The sequence below is a fragment of the Poeciliopsis prolifica genome, unplaced genomic scaffold (genome assembly GCF_027474105.1).
Source record: "Poeciliopsis prolifica strain line A6 unplaced genomic scaffold, Auburn_PproV2 SCAFFOLD029, whole genome shotgun sequence".
In the NCBI taxonomy this organism is placed as follows: Eukaryota; Metazoa; Chordata; class Actinopteri; order Cyprinodontiformes; family Poeciliidae; genus Poeciliopsis; species Poeciliopsis prolifica.
The window spans coordinates 1,032,506-1,054,887 of NW_026562404.1; the positions used below are offsets into that span (position 1 = coordinate 1,032,506).

Consider the following 22,382-nt stretch of genomic DNA (forward strand, 5'->3'; position numbering starts at 1 on the left):
AAATAAATATCAAGCTTATGTCTAGCTACATTTTGTTCTGATCAATTTCCTTTTAAGCATCTCTGCCTCAACATCAATGTAAATGTGTTGGAACACGAAACAACATCAGCAAACAAGTTACCTTCCTAAGGAGAGTGGGGCATACTTGGCCACAATCAGGTGTGACAGAACCCAGGTGACATTCCAGGTGACACCACCTACAACTGTGGCAAAACAACGCTCCAATGAGCAATCGATCAGATGTTTCACATGTAAAAGCACTACTGTCACCAATGATTTGGATCATTTTGTGTTGATGACGCCAGCAGCAAGCCACAATCACCGTGAAAACAGGTGAGGATGTTCGAACTGTGCGCTGAGGCGGGGTTTTAAAGAAGCTGGCAGAGTCCGTGGCAACACAAGAAGTGGGCCTGCAAAATAAAAGTCCATTACTAATTGCGGGTTACACAAACAAATTTCTGACTTATTCTGACCATAAATTAATGGATGATATGGTACCTGATAAATGTGATACAGCAGTGTGGACTCAATTAAAAGAAGTCAACCAAAAGGCTTTTGCAATGGAGCTTGAACCACATTTAAGGTGGTTCAATGAGGTCAATGACATTTGGTGATAGAAAGCCTCTGATGTTTTCATTTCCTTATAAATGACAGAAAGATAAACTTTGCTCCCTAATCCTTGTTTATTCATTTACAATAAGAAATCAAACTCTTATCAGCAACACGAGCTACTTGTAATCGACATTACTATAAGTATAATGTATACAATATGTATTATCCCTCCAAAACGCTTTTTAAAATGTTTATTTTTATTTTTATGTATAGAAGATGGTGTCTAGCTTACCAATTTGTGTTTATGATTGCAAGTTAAATTTTTAAATGACAAATCAAAAAATAAAATTATTATCTTATAGATTGGGGGGTTTGGGGGAGGGAGTAATGGTAATGATTACCTGGCCAGTCACAGATAAAAAAAGATATTTAAGACGTGAGTTAGCTTTTAAGCCTCAAACGTGAACTCCAAGGCCTTAAGACTCAAGAAACAGAGAAGATGTTTCTATTTCTTTTGCTAGTCTGTTCTTTTTCAGCAGTTCAGCTTCAAGGACAGAATGATCCTAAAGGAGTTGAACATTTAAAGCAACTTGATGCACCAGAAGCAGAAGCAGGATCTGTTTTTACCCGCCAGCAAGTCTGTTCAAATGACATCCATGCTATTCTAAGAGAGGTGAGCGCTTCAGTTGCAGGACTGAAGGTGGGCATGGAGTACTTACAAAAAGAAAATGAAGGTATGATAAATCACTTTTAAAAACTGACTTTACCAAACAACATTAAATAAACTTGAACCAATGAATAACTCTTGGTTCTATTTTAGCCCAAGCAACGAAGACAAGAGAACTGGAGCAATTGTACCAAGGTATAACATTATGCATCGTGCAAATTCACAAGATAATTTATATTGTTTCTTGTCTTACATGGGAACTTGTATTTAAATAAACAAACATGCAAGTTGTCTGTTTATTTAAATAGTATTTTGCCAATAAATGGACTTTGAAAATGGTTTTACTTGCCCAAGCTTCTGTTTGTATTTGTGTTCTGTGTTTTTTCAGCACAATCAGCTAAAGTTAAAGAATTGGAACGGCAAAAGTCAGAGCTCCTGCAACAATACCAAGGTATATATGTTGTCACTTTCAGCAACACTGAACAATAAAGATACAAACTTTCCTATGTATTTTCTGACACATTTTAGTGGTGGAATGCAGTTAAAATATCTATAGACTTTGAAATTGATTCATTTATTTTTTTTTAATCAAATAGCAACGTTTGATATATTAAGAAACATTTTTGAATTCCGATTAAATTTGGTCGATAGCTATGATTAAATGGACAGATTTTATTTGAATGATGATGATGCACGACAATGTCTACCTTTGTTTAGAGGAAACTTGAATGTTGTGGCTTTGTTTTCAGCCAGTCAGTTACAGTCACAGTTTCTTACCACAAGTAAACCAACAACTTTGTACAGCATACTGTGGCAATGTTAGAAAAAAGGTTGATGTTTTTATATTTTATAAAAGAGGGTTATTACCATAAACTTTTATAGTGCCAGAAGTCTTAATCCTTTCTGTGTCGCACTTCAATTCTCATGCAGTTTAAAGGGCCACTGAGGAACAAGGCCGAATGTGAGGCTGTGGCTGACAGATACTTTTTCTGTGTTTTTGGAGACTTTTTGTGATACAGCAGTGTATCACAAAAACTTACATGTGGTTTCAGCACACATGGTAAACATGAGCTCAAAGTGAAAGTAGGTCGTTCCTGTGGACAGTGATTTATTTTTCATCCATGAGAAGTACAAAAAACAAAATTAAGACAATTGTGGCATATCACATGTAAGAAAATCCTAACACAGAATTATGGTTGATCGCTACCGACAGACATGAGATGGACAACGCTGTGTTTTCTAACACTAAGACCACATTTACATTTAAGTTCCAGAATTCACAAAAAGGGTTGAATTTATTTTTACCAGTGAAAGTGTGCATTTCTGAAAAGATATTTTGATCTGAGAACATATTTACTAACATTTCGTCTTGTTTGTTATAGTTTCTGCATGATACAAGTTAACATTTTGTGTATTTTTGGTTGTTTTAGCACAAGAGGCTAAGCTGAAGGAGTTGGAATCGCAAAAGATTGAGTTGGACAAGCTAAAGCTGGAGTACCAAGGTATCTGAGTTAAAACTATTTCAGTGTTCAAATCAAACATTAAAAATCAAAGCGGTAAAGAAAACTTTCCTTCCATCTTAACAATGTCTAAGCTATATTTCATTTGGGTAAAGTTTTCCACTTTAATTGTTGTAATTGTAAATCTTCCATAAAACAACGTTATCTGCAGTAAATTCACAGATTTATTTCTCAGTACCTTTTATCATTCTAATTCCAGCACAGGGAGATGAACTGCAGCAAATTAAGATCAGGACAAACTTAACACAAAAGCAGGTGGAGGTTCTGAAGAGAGAAGGAGAAGGTTTGTTGAGGTTCTGGTCGTCATATCACTGGATCAAACTCATAACTGTCTCAAGAGATGCTGCACATAATATTTTTTGTCTTCAGTGAAACAAGTGGCATTCTCAGCCTCCTTACTGGACTCAGGTGGACGGGACATTGGACCTTTCAATGCATACACGACTTTGATATTCAAAAATGTTGTCTCAAATATTGGGAATGCCTACAATTCAAACACAGGTATTGCAATTTTATTAACAAAACACATATTTATGCAATATTAACATCAGAGTGGTATTAAAATAAAATACAATTTCCTACAGGGTTTTTCACTGCCCCAGTGAGAGGTGTCTACCACTTTAATTACCACATCTATGGACATGGACATTCTTCACAAGGTTCAGGTGCTGTGCTGGTCAAGAATGGAGAGTTTATTTTCATGGCATATGAACATCAAACTTCACTCGGCGCTAACTCTGCTAACACTGTCACGTTGCTGTTAGAGGTTGGAGATGTTGTATATTTGCTTCAAAGGGCTAATACAAGGATTTTTGATGATCAGTTGCATTATACCACGTTCAGTGGTCTTCTACTTTTTCCTTTGTGCAGTGATGCATGCTAAGTCATTTGTAGCAGTGTTATAGTGCAGTATAACATGTACACAAAAGATAAACAAACTGCTCAGAAGACAAAATACCACAAATAAAATGTAAATTCACTTTACAGAAGGGCAGTGGTATTAAGACTAATTTACCATAAGGTGTTTTCTGCAGAGAACTTTTACATAATCAGAATGACAAAATATTAATTTTAAACCATGTACACCAAAGTATATCTCACACTATAACTGTAATTTTTGTACTGCATGCTGTATGTCTGATTTGATTTTTAAATAAACTGCATTAACATTGATGGAATAAAAAACATCTAAGCTAGGATGAGCTTCTCACACTGAGCTTAATCTGGGAAGGTTGATGTGTGCACAAGTATGAGGGACACAAAACCTTCACTTGAAAGCAACACTGTTTGACTCTGTTTGAAAACTGAAAACCATACTGACAGTGCTATTTAATACCCAGCATCTCAGTTAATTCTTTGGTGAAACCAACCAAGCAAAGCAAGTTGTTTCAGATAAGTAACCTACCTGGAGAGCAGCAGGACACTTTTAGGTTAATTTCCAGTACATAGTAACTTTAGAAGAACACAAGAAGCAACCAAAAAACCTGACAAGAATTAGCAATCTACAGAATTTTTTTCATTTCCTGACATTTTGACCCACAAAACCTTAGCGTGTTTTGGAAGATAGGAAATGGTGAGACTGCAGCTTTTTGAAGGACAATAATCAGGGACCAAAGATGTGTCAAACAAGTCTGTAACTCTGTAACCTGTAAAGAAGAAACAGCTAGCATGCAAACAGGTCATAAAGGATGTTAACTCTTATAGCTACATTTACTTCCAACCATAAAAAATATACAATTCTATAAAAGTGTGGCTGGATTTTTAGGAAAACAAGTATGATTTTTTAAAAAATGAGTACTGAGATAATCTAACTTTACTATTTACTTCTGCAATACGACATTTATTTTTAAATCATTTTACCTCTGAATCGAAAGAGTGTAATTAAATTAAAGTATTTTATTAAGTCCCTTGTCCAGCTACTTTTAAGAATCTAGAATTAAATGCATCACAAATCGTAAAAAGCACACAGGTTTTATTGCATATCAATTTCATGTATAAATTCTTCATAGCATTGGAAAGATTACATTTGGTATACATTGCTATTCTACAGAATTAACATCAGAGTCATATCTTTTCAATGAAATTTCTCTAAAGTACATCTGCAATAATCACAAGCATCGAAAAGAACTGCAATTCCAGAATTGTTCAATATTATTCTACAATTCTTTATTGTTTTTCATTAGGTCTTCTCCCGTGAGTCGTTTCTATGTCTTTCAGAACCTGCCCACACATCTGCCAGGCAGTCAGAACTTGAAGTCAAACCTACTAACCTAAACACATGTACAATAAGTGCATCTACAATTTTTTTTCTCTTACTTTTTTTTTTCTGTTTTTGAATTGATACACATTTCACAAATGGACATCATTATGACTGCTAAACACGTCATGCACGATAACTTTTTTTTTTTTCATTTGTTTTCAATAAACATAACAGAGGCGATATACAACTCAGATTTTAAACAAAACAAGCACCATCCATTAAAACCCATATTTTTCAAAGGTTTTTTTTATCTTCTTCAGACAAATGCACCATTGTTTTTCATTCTTTAAAATACTATACAGTTAAAAAGAAATCGTGTATTTTATTTTATTTTTTTTTGACTTTCATCCGTAACAGTTGGGCAAAGAGCAACCACGTATTATTACGCTGAAAAAAAAAAATATTTCAGTGACCAGAACATTTTGTGAAGTTGCCAAAATGGAATACTTCAACGCTTTCAAATCAGTTGCTTCGCACAGCGCGTGGTTATTACAGTAGTCCATGACATGAATAACTACACATAGTCAACCTAAAACCTTAGTGACCCAAGTCTTTACATTTTCTAAGCACAAATTGAAAAATAATGTGTTTACAATGAATGGAATTTCATTCAGTAGAATTATATATATGTATATATAAAAGAGACTTTAGTCTTAAGAAAATGAGATGACGCAGCAGTCCCAGCATCACACTACCACCTGCTGTTGTGAATAAAAATTACAGTGCTTTAGTTTTATTCTCATCTCTCCTGGTGGAGTCCAGCTGGCTCATCTATTGAAAGTCAAATCAGCGTTAAAAAAATGGATCTGGAATCTAAGTTCAACCAAAAGACTAAACTATATCCAGTTGATGGTCTGGTCCCAGTTGCTTTAAGTGCTTGTTAAAAAAAATAGATAAAAAAAATTAAAAAATGCATCAGGCCTGATTAAGAAAGTCTAGAAGGGATGAAAAGTGATCCTTAAGGCTAAAACCCAGCTGCCTTCAAGTACCGACTGAAAATGTTTTCTGCTGTCTATGACATAGCCGTCTTCGCAGACTTAACAGAATTGGGTCTCAACGCAATTAACACGGAGTTTAACTAACAAGTCTGGATTGTTAAAGAACAGAGTGATCACTCTGTTCTTTAATAATCACTAGTCAAATCTCTTCATATACAGTCAGCGAACCTGTCACTGTCATGTCGTTTTTGACTGGATGCTGTGAGAATTTCCGACCAGACAACAAACCTGAGACAAAATCGTTTCAAGATGACAACTTGCAGGCCACGCAACAAGGGATGCATGCCAAAAAAATAGAAAAAAAAAAAAAAAAGAAATATGAGTCGACCGCGGAAGAAATCCAGATTCAGTAATGATAACGTAATGCCCTTTAAATGACATTCAAAATTATGTTTGTACAATTATGCCACTAGGCAGAGAGGGAGAGAAAACAGCATATTGAGTTAACTGTTAAAGTGAAACAATAAAAGGAAAACCAAGGTTAACCTGCCCACGATGTTCCAATGCCAAACAGGACTCTAAAACTAACTGCACTTGCATTTAACTATAAATAATAACAATGAAAAAAAAAAATTTAACTTGTGGGGTCTTTTAATTTTGGCACACTAATCCGTCGAAATCAGAGATTCAGAATCTCCCCCTGTGCTTTGACAGGCAATCCTTTTTCCTTCTTCAAGAAAAACAGGGATGAAAATACATTTTGTGTTTCTTCATTTTCTCTTCTTGAGTCTCAACAAAACAACATAGAAATAAATACATGCACACACTTCTGAAATTAAACATATAATGTTACTAGGGAAAAAGAAACGTGACAGCAAATGTGAGGCCTCTTGGAAATGAAATGATTGTCAAAGAAAAAAGAAAAGACTGCTAGGGGTTATTTGGCACATACCACTCTGAATATGAACATCTAGGTTATTATCGTTTTTACATCATGTGATAGCAAATTTGGTCCTTCTCTAAAAGTAATTAAATTAATAGTTGAGTACTCTTGAGCCTAAAGAGAAGCAATACTGCGGTATCTATAGAAAAGAAAGTAAATACATTTAATTGATGATGCAATAAACAAAACAGAAAAACACACTTTTTTTAGTATAATTTAAGTTTCAACATGAACAAATTTAGTAGCCAATTTTAATAACTATTGGCCCACATAACTCATTACATCATCACATTTAAACGTTGGACATCATTCTCCATGTAATCAGTGAAAAATCAACAGTATACTGGTTCTGAGGATTTGTTTATTTTGTCTGGTGCTTTTGATTCTGAAATTAAATATAAATGTGAAAAAAAAACAATTAACAAGATTAGTCGCCATGACTGGTGGAGAAAAAAAAAAAAACCTGGAGAGAATCACTCACGAGTCCTCTATTTCTGCTGAAACAGTGCCACCTGGTGGACATGCAGTGCCAGTGCTGCAATGCTTGCGTCGGGCATTGTGCACAGACTTTAGAGACATTATCAGTTCAGTAAGTGTCTTTTAGGGAGCCGCTTTACAGGGTGACTGTGATGCTGCAGGGAGCATTGTGCACTGGGGGGAGGATCAGAGTGACGCAGAGTTTCAATGCTCTGGAGAAGCATTCATCATGTCCTTCACATCAACAGGAGCTTAGCAGTGCTTTCTCTTAGACAGTCTTGCAGGACACCTCATAAGGGGACACGTCCCCTCCACCCCCTCTCCTCCTCCGTCGTACTCGCACAAACACATAACATGTGAACACAGGTGTAGCCGCGCAAACTCCTCCGCTCTGCCTCGAATGTGTGTGACAATGAAATCCTTCACGGCCTTCTCGTCTTCCCGATGTCCAGCCAGTCTCTTGTTTCTGTCTGTTTGTGAGACTAAATGTTCCTCCTACTTTTCCTTCCGTCTTTCCTCGGCCTCTCTTTGCCTAGATATGGTTGAGTGGGTGAAAGCTGCTCGTCTCAGACGGTCCGCTTCCCATGCTCAGCCAAGCGTCCAGAGAGTTCTGAGAGGGTGCGTGCAAAGGGTTGTTCTCCGAGAGAGACAGCATCATTGCATAAGCCTGCAAAGGAACAACAGTTGGATGTCAATTAAGAGAAAATCTGCAAGATTCACCTATTTGCACATGTTTATCAATTTCTCTCTTTGCCATATTGTTTCTCATTTCCAGAGATTGTGTTTGGCATTCATAAAAATAATATCAAAGAGTATAATGATAAATGTTGCTGATTAATTTAGAAACAACTAACTAAGAAAATGCATCAGCCTAAAACATAGCTAAAATTTGTGCTTCATGATTTGACATAATTCACTTCACTCATTGCATTTATTTACAAATGATGGAAAATAGTTTTCTTTATTTTATAATTGATTCTTTTTCAAAAGGTGGCAGGTTTTGCAGCTCAAAGATGCCATTTATAGGACTCAAATAATGTGCTTCCCACCCTAAAGATTGCTTCTTTTTCTGACCCTTTTGTCACACTAATATGTTCCAGATTATCAAACTAATGTTAATATTGGATAAAAATAACTTTAGTAAAAACAAAACATTTCCAAATGATGTTCCTCATATAAACATTTAACACATGTATAAATGCACCCTTGTAAAATCCTGATGTATATTTGACTAACCACATTATTTTTGGTTTATTGTTACAAGCCACAACCAGGCTGGATTACAATAGACCCACAGAGTTAAGAAACCACTTAAAAAGATATTATCTAAAAATATGAAGCAGGCTAGAAAGTCTAAAAAAAAAGAAAAAAAAGTAATTTAAGAACAGATAAAAACCAAAATTGTTGACAACTAAATGTTTGGAAAGGGTTACAAAGTTATTTCTACTGTGAATTTAGCAAGCAATGGTGAGAACTATTATTCACTAATGCAAGAGAAACATGAAACAGTGGTGAACTTTCCGAGAAGTTGCAAGCCAAACACAAGGTTTCTCCCAGACAATTCGCTAAGCCTGGTGGTTGGGTGCTAGAGAGTTATTCATCCAGCAACCTGTTGTGTTTATGAGTTAAAAAGTGTTTAAAGTTGACAGACATTTTTAAAATATTTCTTAATTACTATGTGTTATTGAAAGATTGGAAGATCAATACATGAACACTAACTATAAAGTCTTAAAAAATGCAAACATATAAAAAAAAAAAAAAAAAAACAAAGTTAGCAATGCCAAGCCTGTCTGGGGCACAAGTAAAGCCTGGTGGCCCGCCAGGCTGATTATACACTGGAACAAAATTATTCAAACAGCTCATTGATGACCAATCCCAGAGATCACAAATGGACTCCATAGTCAATCTGCAGAGCTCACTCGTCACAGAGAAGATGAGTCTTCATGGATCAACAATAAGATAGAGACTGGGCACAACAGCCCATGTTAGATTTGTCAAACTTGATGATCCCAAAGTTATCAAGAAAATATTTTGTGGGTTGACAAACCAAAAGTGGAAACTGTTGGTCAAATTTCATCTACTGCAAAAAAACTAACAGGATTTCAGAAAAGCAAAACGCAATTCCCAGACTGAGTCAAGTGGTAGTGTGATGGTTGAAAACCGCTTTGCTGCTTCAGGACCTTCATGGCCATAATTAGCAGAACCATGAATTCTGCTCTATCAGAAAATAATAGGAAAATGTTTGGCCATGAGTTAAGCTCATGTGGAACAATGTTCCAAGGTACACCAACAACTCATGAAAGGCTAAAATTAAAAATCAAAGCTTTCTGAACGACCTACTCTGAGATCAAATTTAAACTTGATTGAATGCATTTAGCAAAACCTAAAACTGCCTTGTACTGTGATCTAAACAGTTTAGTGTGACAAAAAAACAATACATGTGATATAAACAACCAGGAAATATCATACACAACACAGATAAAATGAATACATTTTATCTTTTATTTAGGGATAAAAGTCCCATCCCTAACAGATAACCCAAAATCCTGCAACGTACCTGGGATTTAGCCTGCCTGTACAATGTTTCTTTCAATGCCTCAGACTCTAGCGAAGTGTTAAATATGTCTTTAACGTCAAAGGACTGCTCATCAATGGCTGCTTTACGTAAACCATCCAGGCTCTTAGGGAAGCTGGGCAGACCCTCCAGATCCAAGAGAGAGCCCTCCTCCTCTATACACCTGCACACCAACGCAAGGGTGAATGAAAGGATGGAGCAGTATGGATGGATTGGATGGATGGATGGATGGATGAGTAAAAGGAGGAAAAGACAAAGATTTGGATGAGACAGAAGAAGCATTAATGAGATTTGAGAAGGGGGAAAATGTTACAAACAGGAAGTAAAATGAGGAAAGGTGAGGTGGAGATAAACAGAAGAAAGTTACAGTTTATTAAAGGTTAGAAAGGCAGACGGGACAAACTGACAAAGTAATAAAAAGCTTTAGGGAAAAGATAGGAAGCTGACCTAACATGAATAAAAGAGGAAGTGAAGCTAAAGAAAATCTGAAATTCAAGCCTGTCTCACCCTCCATGCCTTATAAATGAATTCATATCCCTTACATTTTTTCCACATTTTGTCACATCATACTGGATATGACATATGGGAGGATTCCACTGTGCGTACTACTAGTCCAACATAAAATAAGGCACATTTGTAACGTGGAAAAAAAGTATAACTCGTTAAGTTTATTTGTATACAAAAAATCTGAAAAGTGTGGCAGGCATGTGTTTTCAGCTATCTTTACTTTGATACACCCAAATCAATTCCAAAACAGACGTTTTTAGAGGAATTGCAAAATGCTCGTCTGTGGGGAAAACAAACAAAAGGCAACACAAGAAACTGAAAAAATGAGACTTCATAAAAACTGGTCAAATTGTGTTCAAAATAGTTTCAGCTTTAACTCAAGCAAATGTGGTTCTGCTGACTCAGGTGTGCAAAATACAAACGCATGCCACATTTTAAGTTTTCTTTTTATTTGTGAGAAATGTTACTCATGTACAGTTATGTACCGTTTAAAGCACTGTACATATCGGTTCAGTTGTTGAATAAATTGGAATAAAATCAATACAAAACTGCAATTTTTTTACATAAATTTTTCTGTACAACTTATTGTTTTGCAGTGCTTGGCAGAATAACGATGGAGCTTAATTTAAGGATGAATTCTTTGTTTTGTTACTAAACACCTACCTGCGAGTGTGTTCATAGCTCATTGCTAACGGAGCCGTCTCCGTGTCTTCCTCTTCCTCGTCCTCCTCATAGACGCCCGTCGTGACTGGAGATGGGGACTCCGGCGCCTCGTCGTGCGACTTCTCCGTCAGGCTGCCTTCTTCCTCCTCCTCGTCGTCCCCTTCCACCTCCTCTTCCTCTTCCTCCAGCCCTTGCAGCCCCAGCTTGGAGTTGGACAAACTGTGGCTGGGCGGACGCTCCTCTTCGGGCTGCTCTGACCTGCGCAGGTGGGAGAAGTGAGAAAATTTTGCCAGCTTCAACTTTTATAGACTTACGTTGTCAAAGCAGAATATAGTTTTGCTTTTTTTTTATGTTTAAGAAAATTTAAAAAAAAACTTCCAATTTTTTTTTTTAAATATTTCTCACATTCTGAGAAAGTAGATTAAAACATTTACTTGTTCCAAGAGCTATGAATGCTTTTATTTTTTGCTAATTTTAGTTGTCACAAAAAAATGACACAAACAGTCTGGCCCTGGTTACTGCTACCCATTTCCTACCCGTCCAAATGCATGACTCATCTTTCAGAAAAAGACGTAATCTGATGACAACGTGAACAGTACAACTCCAGTGTCTACACAAACAACATGCGTGCCGACAGTCTGCCCAGAGCTCTTTTCAAACAACCCGGCAGATGATTAATTGGCCAACAACTCCCCAAACAGAGATGGAGACGGCTCCGCCTTAGACCCAGTCCTCCACAAGCCGCTTCACACCGTAATGGTGGAACGTAGCTGGCGTGGCTGAGGGAAGATGTCTGCTGTGCTGTGAATGGGCTATCAGCACGCTACCATTACAGACTGCCATCTGTACATTTTCCAGCCAGTGTCTCAACAAAGTGCCGTTCCTCCATCAGCCCCCAACCACAATGTCATGGCTCATGATATCATTTCCTTTGGGATGGCAAATTTACCCCTTGCATTTTTTTTTTTTTTTTTGCCGAACTGTGGACATTCATCAAATCGGACAGGGTTACCTCTGGGAAGGGGTGCACAGGGACAGGATTGGGTCACACCGAGTGGGTCGGTCCAAGCGGGTCGAGAGGCTTTAGGGGGAGAAAAGTTCTTCTCTTTCAATCTAGATTAAATATCACCATAATCAAATTGCAGAGCTACTCGGCGGCACTGGTGAATGGAGAAAGAAGTGTAGCTCGAACACAGGGGGGGCCTGGGTTTTGTCATTTAGTCTAAACACGTCAGTTGGCTGTTTGTGTTAGTGGGCTGGGGGTATGGGTACCGCAGGCAGCTTGGGGGAAGAGCTCAATCATCGGTGGATCTCCCAGATAAATGCCTAAACCAAATTCCCCCTCAGGGTCCTCCCTGTCATGGACAAGAAACCAGACCCAATTGGGGTTTTATCCAACTCCAAAGCCAAAGCCGTGACCTGAGGATTAAGGTTATGGAGGTAACTTCCTTCCTCCTAAAAGATGCCTTTCGAGAAATGTATCCATGAAGACCCACACTCTGTTATTGTTGTTTCAAAGTTTTGCCTCAGAATCAGCAGCATCTCTAACATGGAAACACTTCAAAAGTTTTCATGAGCTTCCAGGAATTCTTATTTTGACTGGCTGGAGTTTTGAAGGAAGGGGAACTATGGTTGCGGAGGCGGTTAAAAATGATTACAAATAGCCATCCATAAATGTGTGTTTGTGTTCCCAGTTTTGCTTCAGTCACTCAAAGGGAGAATAAACAGCAGGCTGTCTGGTAGGAGGACAGAAAGCATAACATAGTCTGAATTACAGATATTAAAATGTCAGGCTATGGTTGTTGCAGATGAGACTCTGTATTGATCCCAGATGGCAGAGGGGGCTAATTTGCCACTGGGCCTGCTGGACGTAATGTGTGTTGACAAGAAGAAAGCGGGGAAGGAAGGGGGGTATGATGGAAGAATGGAAAGACAAAATGTGAGACTACCAGAAGGGATTTCACAACAAGAATGAAAGTGAGAGAGTTAATAAAAGAAGGCAAGCCACTGATTAAGAGAAAACATTTCATCCCTTCTATTTTTTCTGTTAGTCAGTCTTTGGAAGATTCCCACAAACTGAGCATTGGTAATCAAGAAGCATGGAAGTGGATCTAAAGTGACATTTTGTGGGTGGAGATAGACGAATGGGCCTTTAAAAGACTGTAATGGAGCTTAACCAACATATCTGCAAAAGATCTTAACAATATGGGAACAAATTTGAAGAACATATGGCACATACAGCTTTGAAGGTGATGGAGACTAATGGCAGGCATGTTCAAACCACTAGGGAGCACTGTGCACTCAATGCTAACACCGATAGCGATGTACAAAAGTATGTATACCCCTTGAACCTGTTCACAGTTCATGATGTTATAATTCCAGCATTTATTGAAGTATATTAAGGTGTGATGTAACAGTTTGACACAAATAGCTTGATCATAAAGAAGAAAAGGGATACATGGCTTGAGTTTTTCCTAATACATATAAAAAAGCAACTAAAATGTGACATGACTCTATTTATTATGCTTCAATTTGTTGCCCCCCAAAAGGCCTTTCATGAAGGCCTGATGATTAGAAAACATTTGTGAAGAAGCAGCATCACAAAGACTAAGGGACACAGTAGAAATGTCAGAGACTAAAAGTTATGAAGCAGTTTAAAGCAAAGTTATGTTGGAAAAACAATGTTCCACATTTTAAACATATCACAGAGGATTATTTAATCATCATAAACATAGAGTAAGGCAAAATTGATCACACATGCATGCCATGTATGATCAATAGCCCTGTCTGGCTAAGCAATTTATTTATCATAAATTTTATTAGAATATACACAATAAAGGTGTGTAAGTCAGCAAGGCAGACTACGGTGAGACAGAACACCTAAGATTGTTCTGTTACTCTGATTAAATTACAACTTCTCTTTTTCTTTCTTCAAATTTAAATCCACGGCTATCTGTGCATTTAAACAAATTAAGAGCAATCGCAACATGAAAAACACATGGTGTAAGTGAAATAAGTGTGCTTTTGTCTAACCTTTTATCCGTGGAGCTGGAGGCCTGGTTCATCTCACTGTTGGAAATAAAGTTGCGAATTTCAGAGAAGTACGAGTCCTCCTTCTCGTCTAAAAGTGCGTGATTGTCTGGCTCGGAGTTTGGAGAGGAGATGGTGGTTCCTAGGTTGGAAAGCATCCCGGACTGCTGGCTGACTGTGACGGGGAAAAAAATAATAATAATAAAAATTCATGTTCAAAAGTAATTGACAAAAAAAAAAAAAAAAAAAAAAAAACGCTGCAGATATAATGTGTAACTCTTTTAAAAAATGCCAGTATGAAAGCCTTTGTATATTTTGCCAGAAGAAAATACGGTATTTTGTAGAGGAATGCCATTTTCGATCTGAAAAACAACTATTTCAAAAGGTTTATAAAATTACATAACATTATTCAATTCCAATTTTACACTCTTATTGGGCAACAATAGTTGAGATACAACAAACAGAAGTATGAGTTATTAAGATAATTATGGCACAAGTGTGATGACCCTTAAAAAATGATCAATGGTTACTAGCTTCATGTAAACTTGGTCAAACTGGTAAAAGCCTGTTGTATTGTCTCCTTTCAGATTGTCATATTAGCCACACATTAAATCATGCGTAATTTAGATGTTAACGCAAACAGGCATTTACTCCTTTCATAATGTTTGTATTCCTTCTATAATCAGTGGCATACCACCATGCTACACAGCAAGTCTCTCTTTCAGTAGATTTTACCCATTTTAAATCATTCAAACATTTCTCTGGGTGATGATTTTAAATTTCTGCACATGTTATGGTGAGCCATTTATCATTCGAAACCTTTAGCCAAGCGGTCCCTGTTTACTAACTACTTTCAGCGTGCTTCGCCTCGGTTTTGTCAGAGAAGCAGCCACAGATGTGGCAGCCTCACCAGGAATGTTCTCGTGCTCGTGCTTCTTGAGATGGCGGTCGAGGTTGGTTTGCTGACCGAAGCAGCGATTGCACAGGTGACACTTGAAGGGTTTTTCCTTGTTGTGGATATTGCGGACATGACGCTGAAGGTTGGAGGAGATGCTAAATGAGCGGTCACAGTATTTACACCTGCCAAAGACCAACAGAGTCATTGAAACATAGGTTAGAGGTGCAGCAGGATAATCAGGGCGTTTCATTCAAATAATGCAGTCAGGATTGTTATTTTCTTTTTTATAGCTGTACCTGCTTAGGTGGGAAAGAAATAAACAGTAAAATGTGCAAGTTTCAGGCATAAGATAGGCATAAGGTTTTAGATAAACAATGTGCATCATGCTTAAATATTAAAATTTAGCATTTCTGATAGTAGGGTATTTGAAGAATAAGAAAACTCTAAAACATGATCTAAAACTACATGAAAAGTAATAAGTCAGAAACCAAAAAAATAAATAAAATCTGAATAAACCTGTAGGGCTGCTCCCCTGTGTGTGTCCGCAAGTGCCTGGTGAGGTTTGCTGAGCGGGGGAAAATCTTCCCACAGTACCTGGAAGGAAGGATGGACATTGATAACTTTCCCTTCATTATGATGGAGTAACCAGCGCAACATCTCCAGTGTACTCACCTGCAAGCATAACGTTCCTTGCCCTTTCGAAGGATTGCTTCTGAGAGGGAAGGTGGTGGTGAGCGGAAATTGAACAGTGGATGGGTCGGGTGTTGCAGCGTATTGGGCGGCATGTCCAGTTTCAGGGCACCGAAGCTCTCCAGCTTCTCTGTCATATTTTCCATGGCTGACATCTGAAAGATGTACAAAAAAAAAAAAAAAAAGTCATATACTTTCGAAATACATTCAGTTGGATATTATTTTGTGTTTGTCTCACCTCCCATGAATAATGTATAGTAGGTTATTACATTAATTTTTGTGATAAATTTTACACCAGGATTCTTGTTGTGAGATTCCAAGTTCAGTTAGCTACTGGTTTGGTATCTTAATTTAGCATAAATAAAGATGAGCTAGTTCTCAGAACAGAACTGAGAATGAGAGGTTTTTATCATTAAACATCAAAGCAGTCCAGACTGAAATAAGAAAAAGGGAGGATCACAAGTTCATCTGATTTACTTTATTTTTAAGAGGATTTCTGTCGCTCACAGGAGCCTTTTTTTTTCCTTTTAAGCCATTCTCAACTCCATGACAAATTAAATATCTAAACTGATAATTTAACCATGTACCTTTTGCCATTTCTTGTTTGTATTTGTTAAAGTTGCAGTGCAAGTTTTCTGGTATCAACTGTGAGTCACCTAGCAAATAACTCACAAAACAGGTTAAGTGATCTTTAAGCTATGTCTGTTTAAAAATGTGGTCAATGTGGTCAAATGCCTAGTGTGTAAAAGTGCTTTCTTGTGATCAAACAAGAATACTGCTGGTAGCAGTCAATATACAGGAGATGCAGGCTGGCAAACGGGTAGAACCAATTTTTCCCTTCATACAGGAGATTGATGTCTTGGTCAAAACTAAGCAATTAGCAACCAAGATATAACAACTAATAGAAAGTGAAAGAGTTATGTACCAGAAGCATTGGCAAAGCAGTTTACATTTGGGTATAATCTTGTTCTTGTGTTCTTGTTGTTTCTAAAGACCACTAACCCAACATACTTAAGTGCCCCTTCTCCTCTGAATCAGTTTAAACCAGTGTTTTGTTCTTTACCTCTTACATTTTTTGTGACAAAGCTGCTGCTTTAAACTAGCAAACTTGCAAAGTACAATATAGTTTGTGATACCCCCTACTGATAGCCGCTTTCCTTCCCCTAGAAGCCTGTGAACAAAAGAGGCCAGCCACGTAGAAGTTTATTTGCCAAAACAGGCTTACATCCTTCCTTTTATTAGTGAATATGGGACGGGAGAGACACGGGGACAGACACTCCGTCGCTATGTGTTTATTCGTAGTCTGAGAAACGGGTATAGGGGGTGTGGGGAGATTCCGTCATGCGACTGAATTAGAGGTGGCATTGTGTTTGGATCGCTGGGAGGATCACAGCTGGGACACTCCCATATGAGAAGTTTTTACATGGAGGCCTGTGAAAACATTTTATCAGGGGTATAGCAATAAATTACCAGGCGATGTATTCAAATGGGAGCCAGGGAAATGCTTGTTGTAGACTTAAATCGTAATCCCACAGGAATAGTAATTTACTCACAAATTTAATCAAGAACAGTACATTTGTTGTATGTGTAAATATATATGGATCTATCTGGATATTTACGAGATGGGAGTATTGCAAAGTCATGCTTAATAGAGGACACAGATTTCCAGGTCAGATTAAACTGCTTCCCCAATGAGAGGCCCCTATTCTCCTGGACACAAACACAGGATGTCCTTGATGGACACAGTGCTATTATCTAGCCAGCCAGCCAGTCACTGAGAAAAACTCCTGAAGGGTATTGACTTATTGGCTGGCCTTTGGACTCAGTACATAAAACAATGCCACGAATAACAGTGGCATGGCCAACTGAGGCAATCTGTTCAATTCAAACAGGTATTTTACTCTATTAATAATATTATCATTCTTTGTAATCAAGATTTGTAGAGGCAGGGAAGGTCTGGAGACAGTCAAACAATGTTGCTGATTATCAAAGGACGTACTATAACACACCATGTCTTCTGGGAAAAAAAAAAACGTGGAGTTGACAAAAAAACTGTTCAATTCAAACAGGTATTTTACTTTATTAATAATATCATCATTCTTTGTAATCAAGATTTGTAGAAGGGGGGAAGGTCTGGAGACAGTCAAACAATGTTGTTGATTATAAAAGGACGTGCTATAACACACCATGTCTTCTGGAAAAAACATGGAGTTGACAAAGTACACAGGCGCTATTTGGTAAACAAAGGAAGAAATCACAGAACCCTTGAGAAAATACATGAGCACAGAGGAGTGAAGGAGCAAAGGGGCTTATTGATTCAGGTTGCGGTGTTGTGGGAGGCAGAAGCTAAGTATTTCAATGTAATTCAAGTTAAACACCTTTTTATTTAAGACGCAATATGAAATAAATAAAAGTTAATCCCTTTCAGGAACAATATGTTCATTTGTAACATGTTCAGGCCATTTGCTTGCTTTCATGTCAGTGTGTTAAAATTTCTCTCTTCAATAAGATATGCACAATATATTGAGTCTAGATACCTGTGGATGGAAGAGTGGTGGGGAGGGCCTCAGGATCTTCTCCTTCAAAGCTCCAACCGGATCAAGTAGCTTCCTCTTCTCCACCCTGCTGGACCAACGGCAAGGCACAGGGTTACGTACCAAGGTCAGAGTTTCCTTAATGCCTTTAGTTCTGCCTTGTTGATTATATGAAAATATTAGGTCCTGGTCTAATTGGGGCTGAAATACCTGTAGATGGGATCCATGAAGAATGCGGAGGGCTTGGCATAGTGCAGTGGTGGAGGCTGATGCGGCTGTGCCTGCGGTTGCTGGTGCTGGGTTATGGAGGGTTGGTGCAATGACTGCGAGTGAGGATGAAGGAATCCCACTGAGGTTTCGTCTTTATGGGAGACCACCTTGCCGGCGCCAAAGATATGATTCTTTCGATTTTGGGGCTCAGCTGGAAGGCCGTTGTGACCACTTCGATTTCTGCTGCCAATGCTGAGGTCCAGTGGCTGTTCTTCATTGTTAGATATCACTATAGGACCACTGCTGTTCCCAGTACTGTTTGGGTTGGATGGGTTTGTTGGAGCTGGAGGAGTTAACTTGGCGTCCTTGGGTTTCGTTGTGAGATCAAAAGGTGACTCTGCGGTGGGAGCAGGAGCTGTGGGGGAACTTGAAACCATCTTGTGCAGCTGTTCACGAGGGGATTTGGGCTCCGCCTTCAGGAATATGCTAGGATTGAGAGCGCCTCGATCAGCGGCGAAAGGATATAGAGAGTTGTGGAAGTTGGGTAGAAACTGAAAGGGAAACATGGAATGGTAGGGCAGTGGACCCATCTTTTTCTCCTGATGAAGTCCCATCAAAGCAGGACCAAAATATTTCTCAGCTATGTTAGCAATTGCTTTAATGGAATCGGTGGTGGCTGCATTGGCATTTGTGGTGGTAGGAGGCAGGGCTTGCTCATCAGGTGGAGGAAAGAATGAGTGATGAGATGAAGCAGAATGAAAAGGGCGATCTATAGAAAGTGTTCCTGAACTAGACACAGCTGATATCAACGCACTACTTGAGTCCTCTAACTGGTTTCCATCTTGACTTGACACAGTGCCAGACGGCTTCCTCCTTTTACCACTCCGCTCACGTTCACTATCACCTTCGCTCTCCAGGTCAGAACCGTCACCTGAAACAGTACCAGTGGTGGTGTCCAAATCTGTTCCACTTGTGGTATTAACATCTTCAAGGTCACTTCCATCCGACATGTCTGCCAGTTTAGATTTAGGCTTAGTTTCTCCACTAGAAGACAAATCAAGCTTACTGTCCTTTTCCTTGTCTTCAAGTGGACTCAAACCACTAATGCCATTGCTGTTTGTGGAGTTGACAAGTGACAATGGTGGGGCATCTAAGGGGCTCCGAGGGAGCTTAACCTCCTGACTGCTGCCTGCTAGTGGGCTCTTTAGTAAAGGACTGGGAGGTAATAAAGGCGGCCGTGGATAAAGCGTAGGGGGAAAGATACCCGGAAACCCATGTGGGAGGGATGGGAAGCCATGAGGTCCTGTGGAGAAGGGCAAGCCGGCATGAGGGTGAGGTCTCGAGGGAAAGTAGTCAGTGAAGCCTAAACCTGACTGGTTCAGTCCTGGTAGGTGGGGATGGTGGGACTTGGCTTTAGCCATGATGGGGCTAGAGCTCATGGCAATTCCAGGGGTGAAAATCCCCGCTGGAGTGCCATAATGATTTTTGCCCTCGCAAAAGCGGCGATGCTTGTTGAGGGAGGAGGTAGTGCTGAATAACTGTCCACAGTCCTTACACTTGATCTGGGTACGACAGTCAGCATGCATTCTCTTGTGACGGCAGAGGTTGGAGAACTGGGTGTAGGATTTGTGGCACACCTCACCTGGGGACGCAAAAAGACGTAGCCCATCAGGGCCTGGTTAAACCCATTTTAACACTGTCTCTAACTATGCATACCAAATCAATAGCAAACAACACAGACTGCAGATGCAACACAAACAACAGATTATAGCATTTTTGTACAGCATCAGTCACTTGATGTGTCTTTTTTCCAATTAATAAAAAAATATGTCAAACATATTGTAAAAAGATGCAAATATGTAATAACCATCTGGTTGGAGCCTTAATCCTTATTCATGTCCTTGGTTGACTGAGGTTTAAGACAATATTTGAATATTGCCTTGTTTCTTCTGACTGGACTTAATAATAGCATTTTGGAGTGACCCAGTCAGAGACTTTAATCTAATACAAAATATCTGGAGAAAAATTCAGGATTAGAGGGTTTCTAACTTCAATCACCAGAGATGAATAAAACAAAATATAGAAGAAACCCTGGAAAACCTGGTCAGCATTTATATGAAAAGTTTGATTTCTGCAATTCTGACAAAGATTTTCATGCTTAAGTGTAAGTAAGTCTGCAGCATGACTTTAAAGGTTAATGTTCACCTAAAAAAAGAAAAGTAGTTTGTTATTTTCAATGACTGATTCATTTAACATCCAACAAACGTTAAATCAAAATACCTTGCTTCATAAATAAAAGTTGATTTTTTTATTTTTATTTTGTCCCACTGGTGATTTGTTGAAGGAGACAATCCAAGTGAAAAACAACAGTGTCACAATCTGATATCCAAGACATATGTAAACAATTCAGTAAAAGCCCAACAAATATCAAATTTCTGGGACTTTGTGTTGTTCAAGACCCATGTGGGAGGGATGGGAAGATGATCTATGAAAATACAATGGAAGAAAGTATGAAGTAAATTAACTATCTCCCATAAGCTCTTACTTACAGATAAAGGGTTTGACACTGCTGTGGATGTGCTTATGCTGTTTGAGACCTGACGAGGTGGCAAAGGTCTTGCCACATTCAGGACACGTGTGAGCCCGTGCTCCCACATGCTGGGAGCGGATGTGCCGCTGAAGGTTGCTGGGATCTGTGAACACCTGGAAATGCAAAATAAGAGCACGACAACACAATGTTTGCCATCGCTGAAGCCACAAAATATGTATAGCTATTGAAATATGACTTGCTGTCTGAATTACCAAAAAACTGTGTATAGTACAATAAAGATTTAGCTCAAACGAGTCAAAACAGAAAAAGCCTGTGTGTCCAGTGCACAACTTACGTGCCGGGTGTGCTGTACCTTATCACAGTTTTCACACTCAAAGCGCTTGCCACTGTCATGAGACATCTGGTGGCGGATGAGGTTGGATTTCCAGTTGAAGGCTTTGGGACACTGGTCACACTTGTACTCCCTCTCCTCTGTGTGGACTATCATGTGTTGCCCCAGACTTTAGTAAAAAAGCAACAAAAACAAAAAACAGAGCAAGCATTTGAATGCATGAAATATGCAATATATGTAGTTCTTCTAAAAAAAAAAAAGAAAGAAAATTAGAAGAGCATTCTATGCACCTGTACTCGTTTGGGAAGATCTTTTCGCAGTCCTTGCACTCGTGGATGGGCTCATCGCTGTCTTCCCGCTCCTGTTTGAAGTCCTCTCTCAGTGCATCAAAGATGGATCCTGCACTTGAGCATGAGTACTTCTGATGCCGTCGCAGCTCAAGGGTTGAGGAGAACAGCTCATCGCAGTCTTCACAGCGGTACATTTGCTCGTCTGCAAAAGCCCATTTAGACAGACATTTTCAGATACAATTTAAAAATGTAATCATATCACATCGTGTAACCATAATCTGAAGTATGAAGTAGTAGGATTTATTTTTTCGGATTCCTTTTTGCTACAATGATAGAGTGTACAGACTCGTGTTATTTTAAAAGCTTTTCTGCATGGCATTTTATAAATCACTGAAACATGCATCTTTTTTCATATAAAGAAAAGATAAAATCAATTTTTTTCCTAGTTTATGACTCTATTTTTTTCTTCACATTTTTCAGTACCAGCGTTTAGTAACTATCCAAAAAAAACCTGATCTATTTCCACCTTCAAAACTTGCTCTTGTTACTCATCAAGTAATCTATACTGTTTGGCGCTTTAGTTACAGCTAAACAAACTTGTTTTTCCAAAAGGTAAATGCAAGCAATCCTGCAATTGACAGCTACATAAAATGGAAATCAATTACCAGTAAAATGTGGGCTTCATTAACACACTTAATTAGTTGTGAACTAAGTGTTCGTTTATGACTGCAAGGGTAATAGCACGC

At 38.5% G+C, this 22,382-nt stretch overlaps 2 protein-coding genes across 2 annotated transcripts in view; one reads left to right on the forward strand and one right to left on the reverse strand.

Moving 5' to 3' along the window:
- The first annotated feature begins 1,258 nt into the window (after positions 1 to 1,258).
- LOC129372561 (complement C1q-like protein 4) lies at positions 1,259 to 3,892 on the forward strand. The gene is made up of 7 exons (XM_055049971.1): positions 1,259 to 1,286; positions 1,373 to 1,414; positions 1,608 to 1,670; positions 2,650 to 2,721; positions 2,939 to 3,022; positions 3,109 to 3,240; positions 3,324 to 3,892. The coding sequence occupies exons 1-7, from the start codon at positions 1,259 to 1,261 to the stop codon at positions 3,620 to 3,622; spliced, it is 720 nt and encodes a 239-aa protein (XP_054905946.1). The 3' UTR covers positions 3,623 to 3,892.
- Positions 3,893 to 4,694: 802 nt separating this feature from the next.
- prdm16 (PR domain containing 16) overlaps positions 4,695 to 22,382 on the reverse strand; it is a 195,148-nt gene continuing 177,460 nt past the window's right edge. The window contains exons 6-17 of the mRNA XM_055049629.1: positions 21,637 to 21,838; positions 21,350 to 21,515; positions 21,014 to 21,167; positions 18,465 to 20,106; positions 18,258 to 18,345; positions 15,703 to 15,875; positions 15,547 to 15,624; positions 15,043 to 15,212; positions 14,136 to 14,307; positions 11,103 to 11,360; positions 9,915 to 10,095; positions 4,695 to 8,024 (exon numbers count right to left, since the gene is read on the reverse strand). Coding sequence (XP_054905604.1) covers positions 7,890 to 8,024; positions 9,915 to 10,095; positions 11,103 to 11,360; positions 14,136 to 14,307; positions 15,043 to 15,212; positions 15,547 to 15,624; positions 15,703 to 15,875; positions 18,258 to 18,345; positions 18,465 to 20,106; positions 21,014 to 21,167; positions 21,350 to 21,515; positions 21,637 to 21,838 — 3,419 coding nt within the window. The 3' untranslated portion in view covers positions 4,695 to 7,889. The remainder of the gene's footprint in view (positions 8,025 to 9,914; positions 10,096 to 11,102; positions 11,361 to 14,135; positions 14,308 to 15,042; positions 15,213 to 15,546; positions 15,625 to 15,702; positions 15,876 to 18,257; positions 18,346 to 18,464; positions 20,107 to 21,013; positions 21,168 to 21,349; positions 21,516 to 21,636; positions 21,839 to 22,382) is intronic.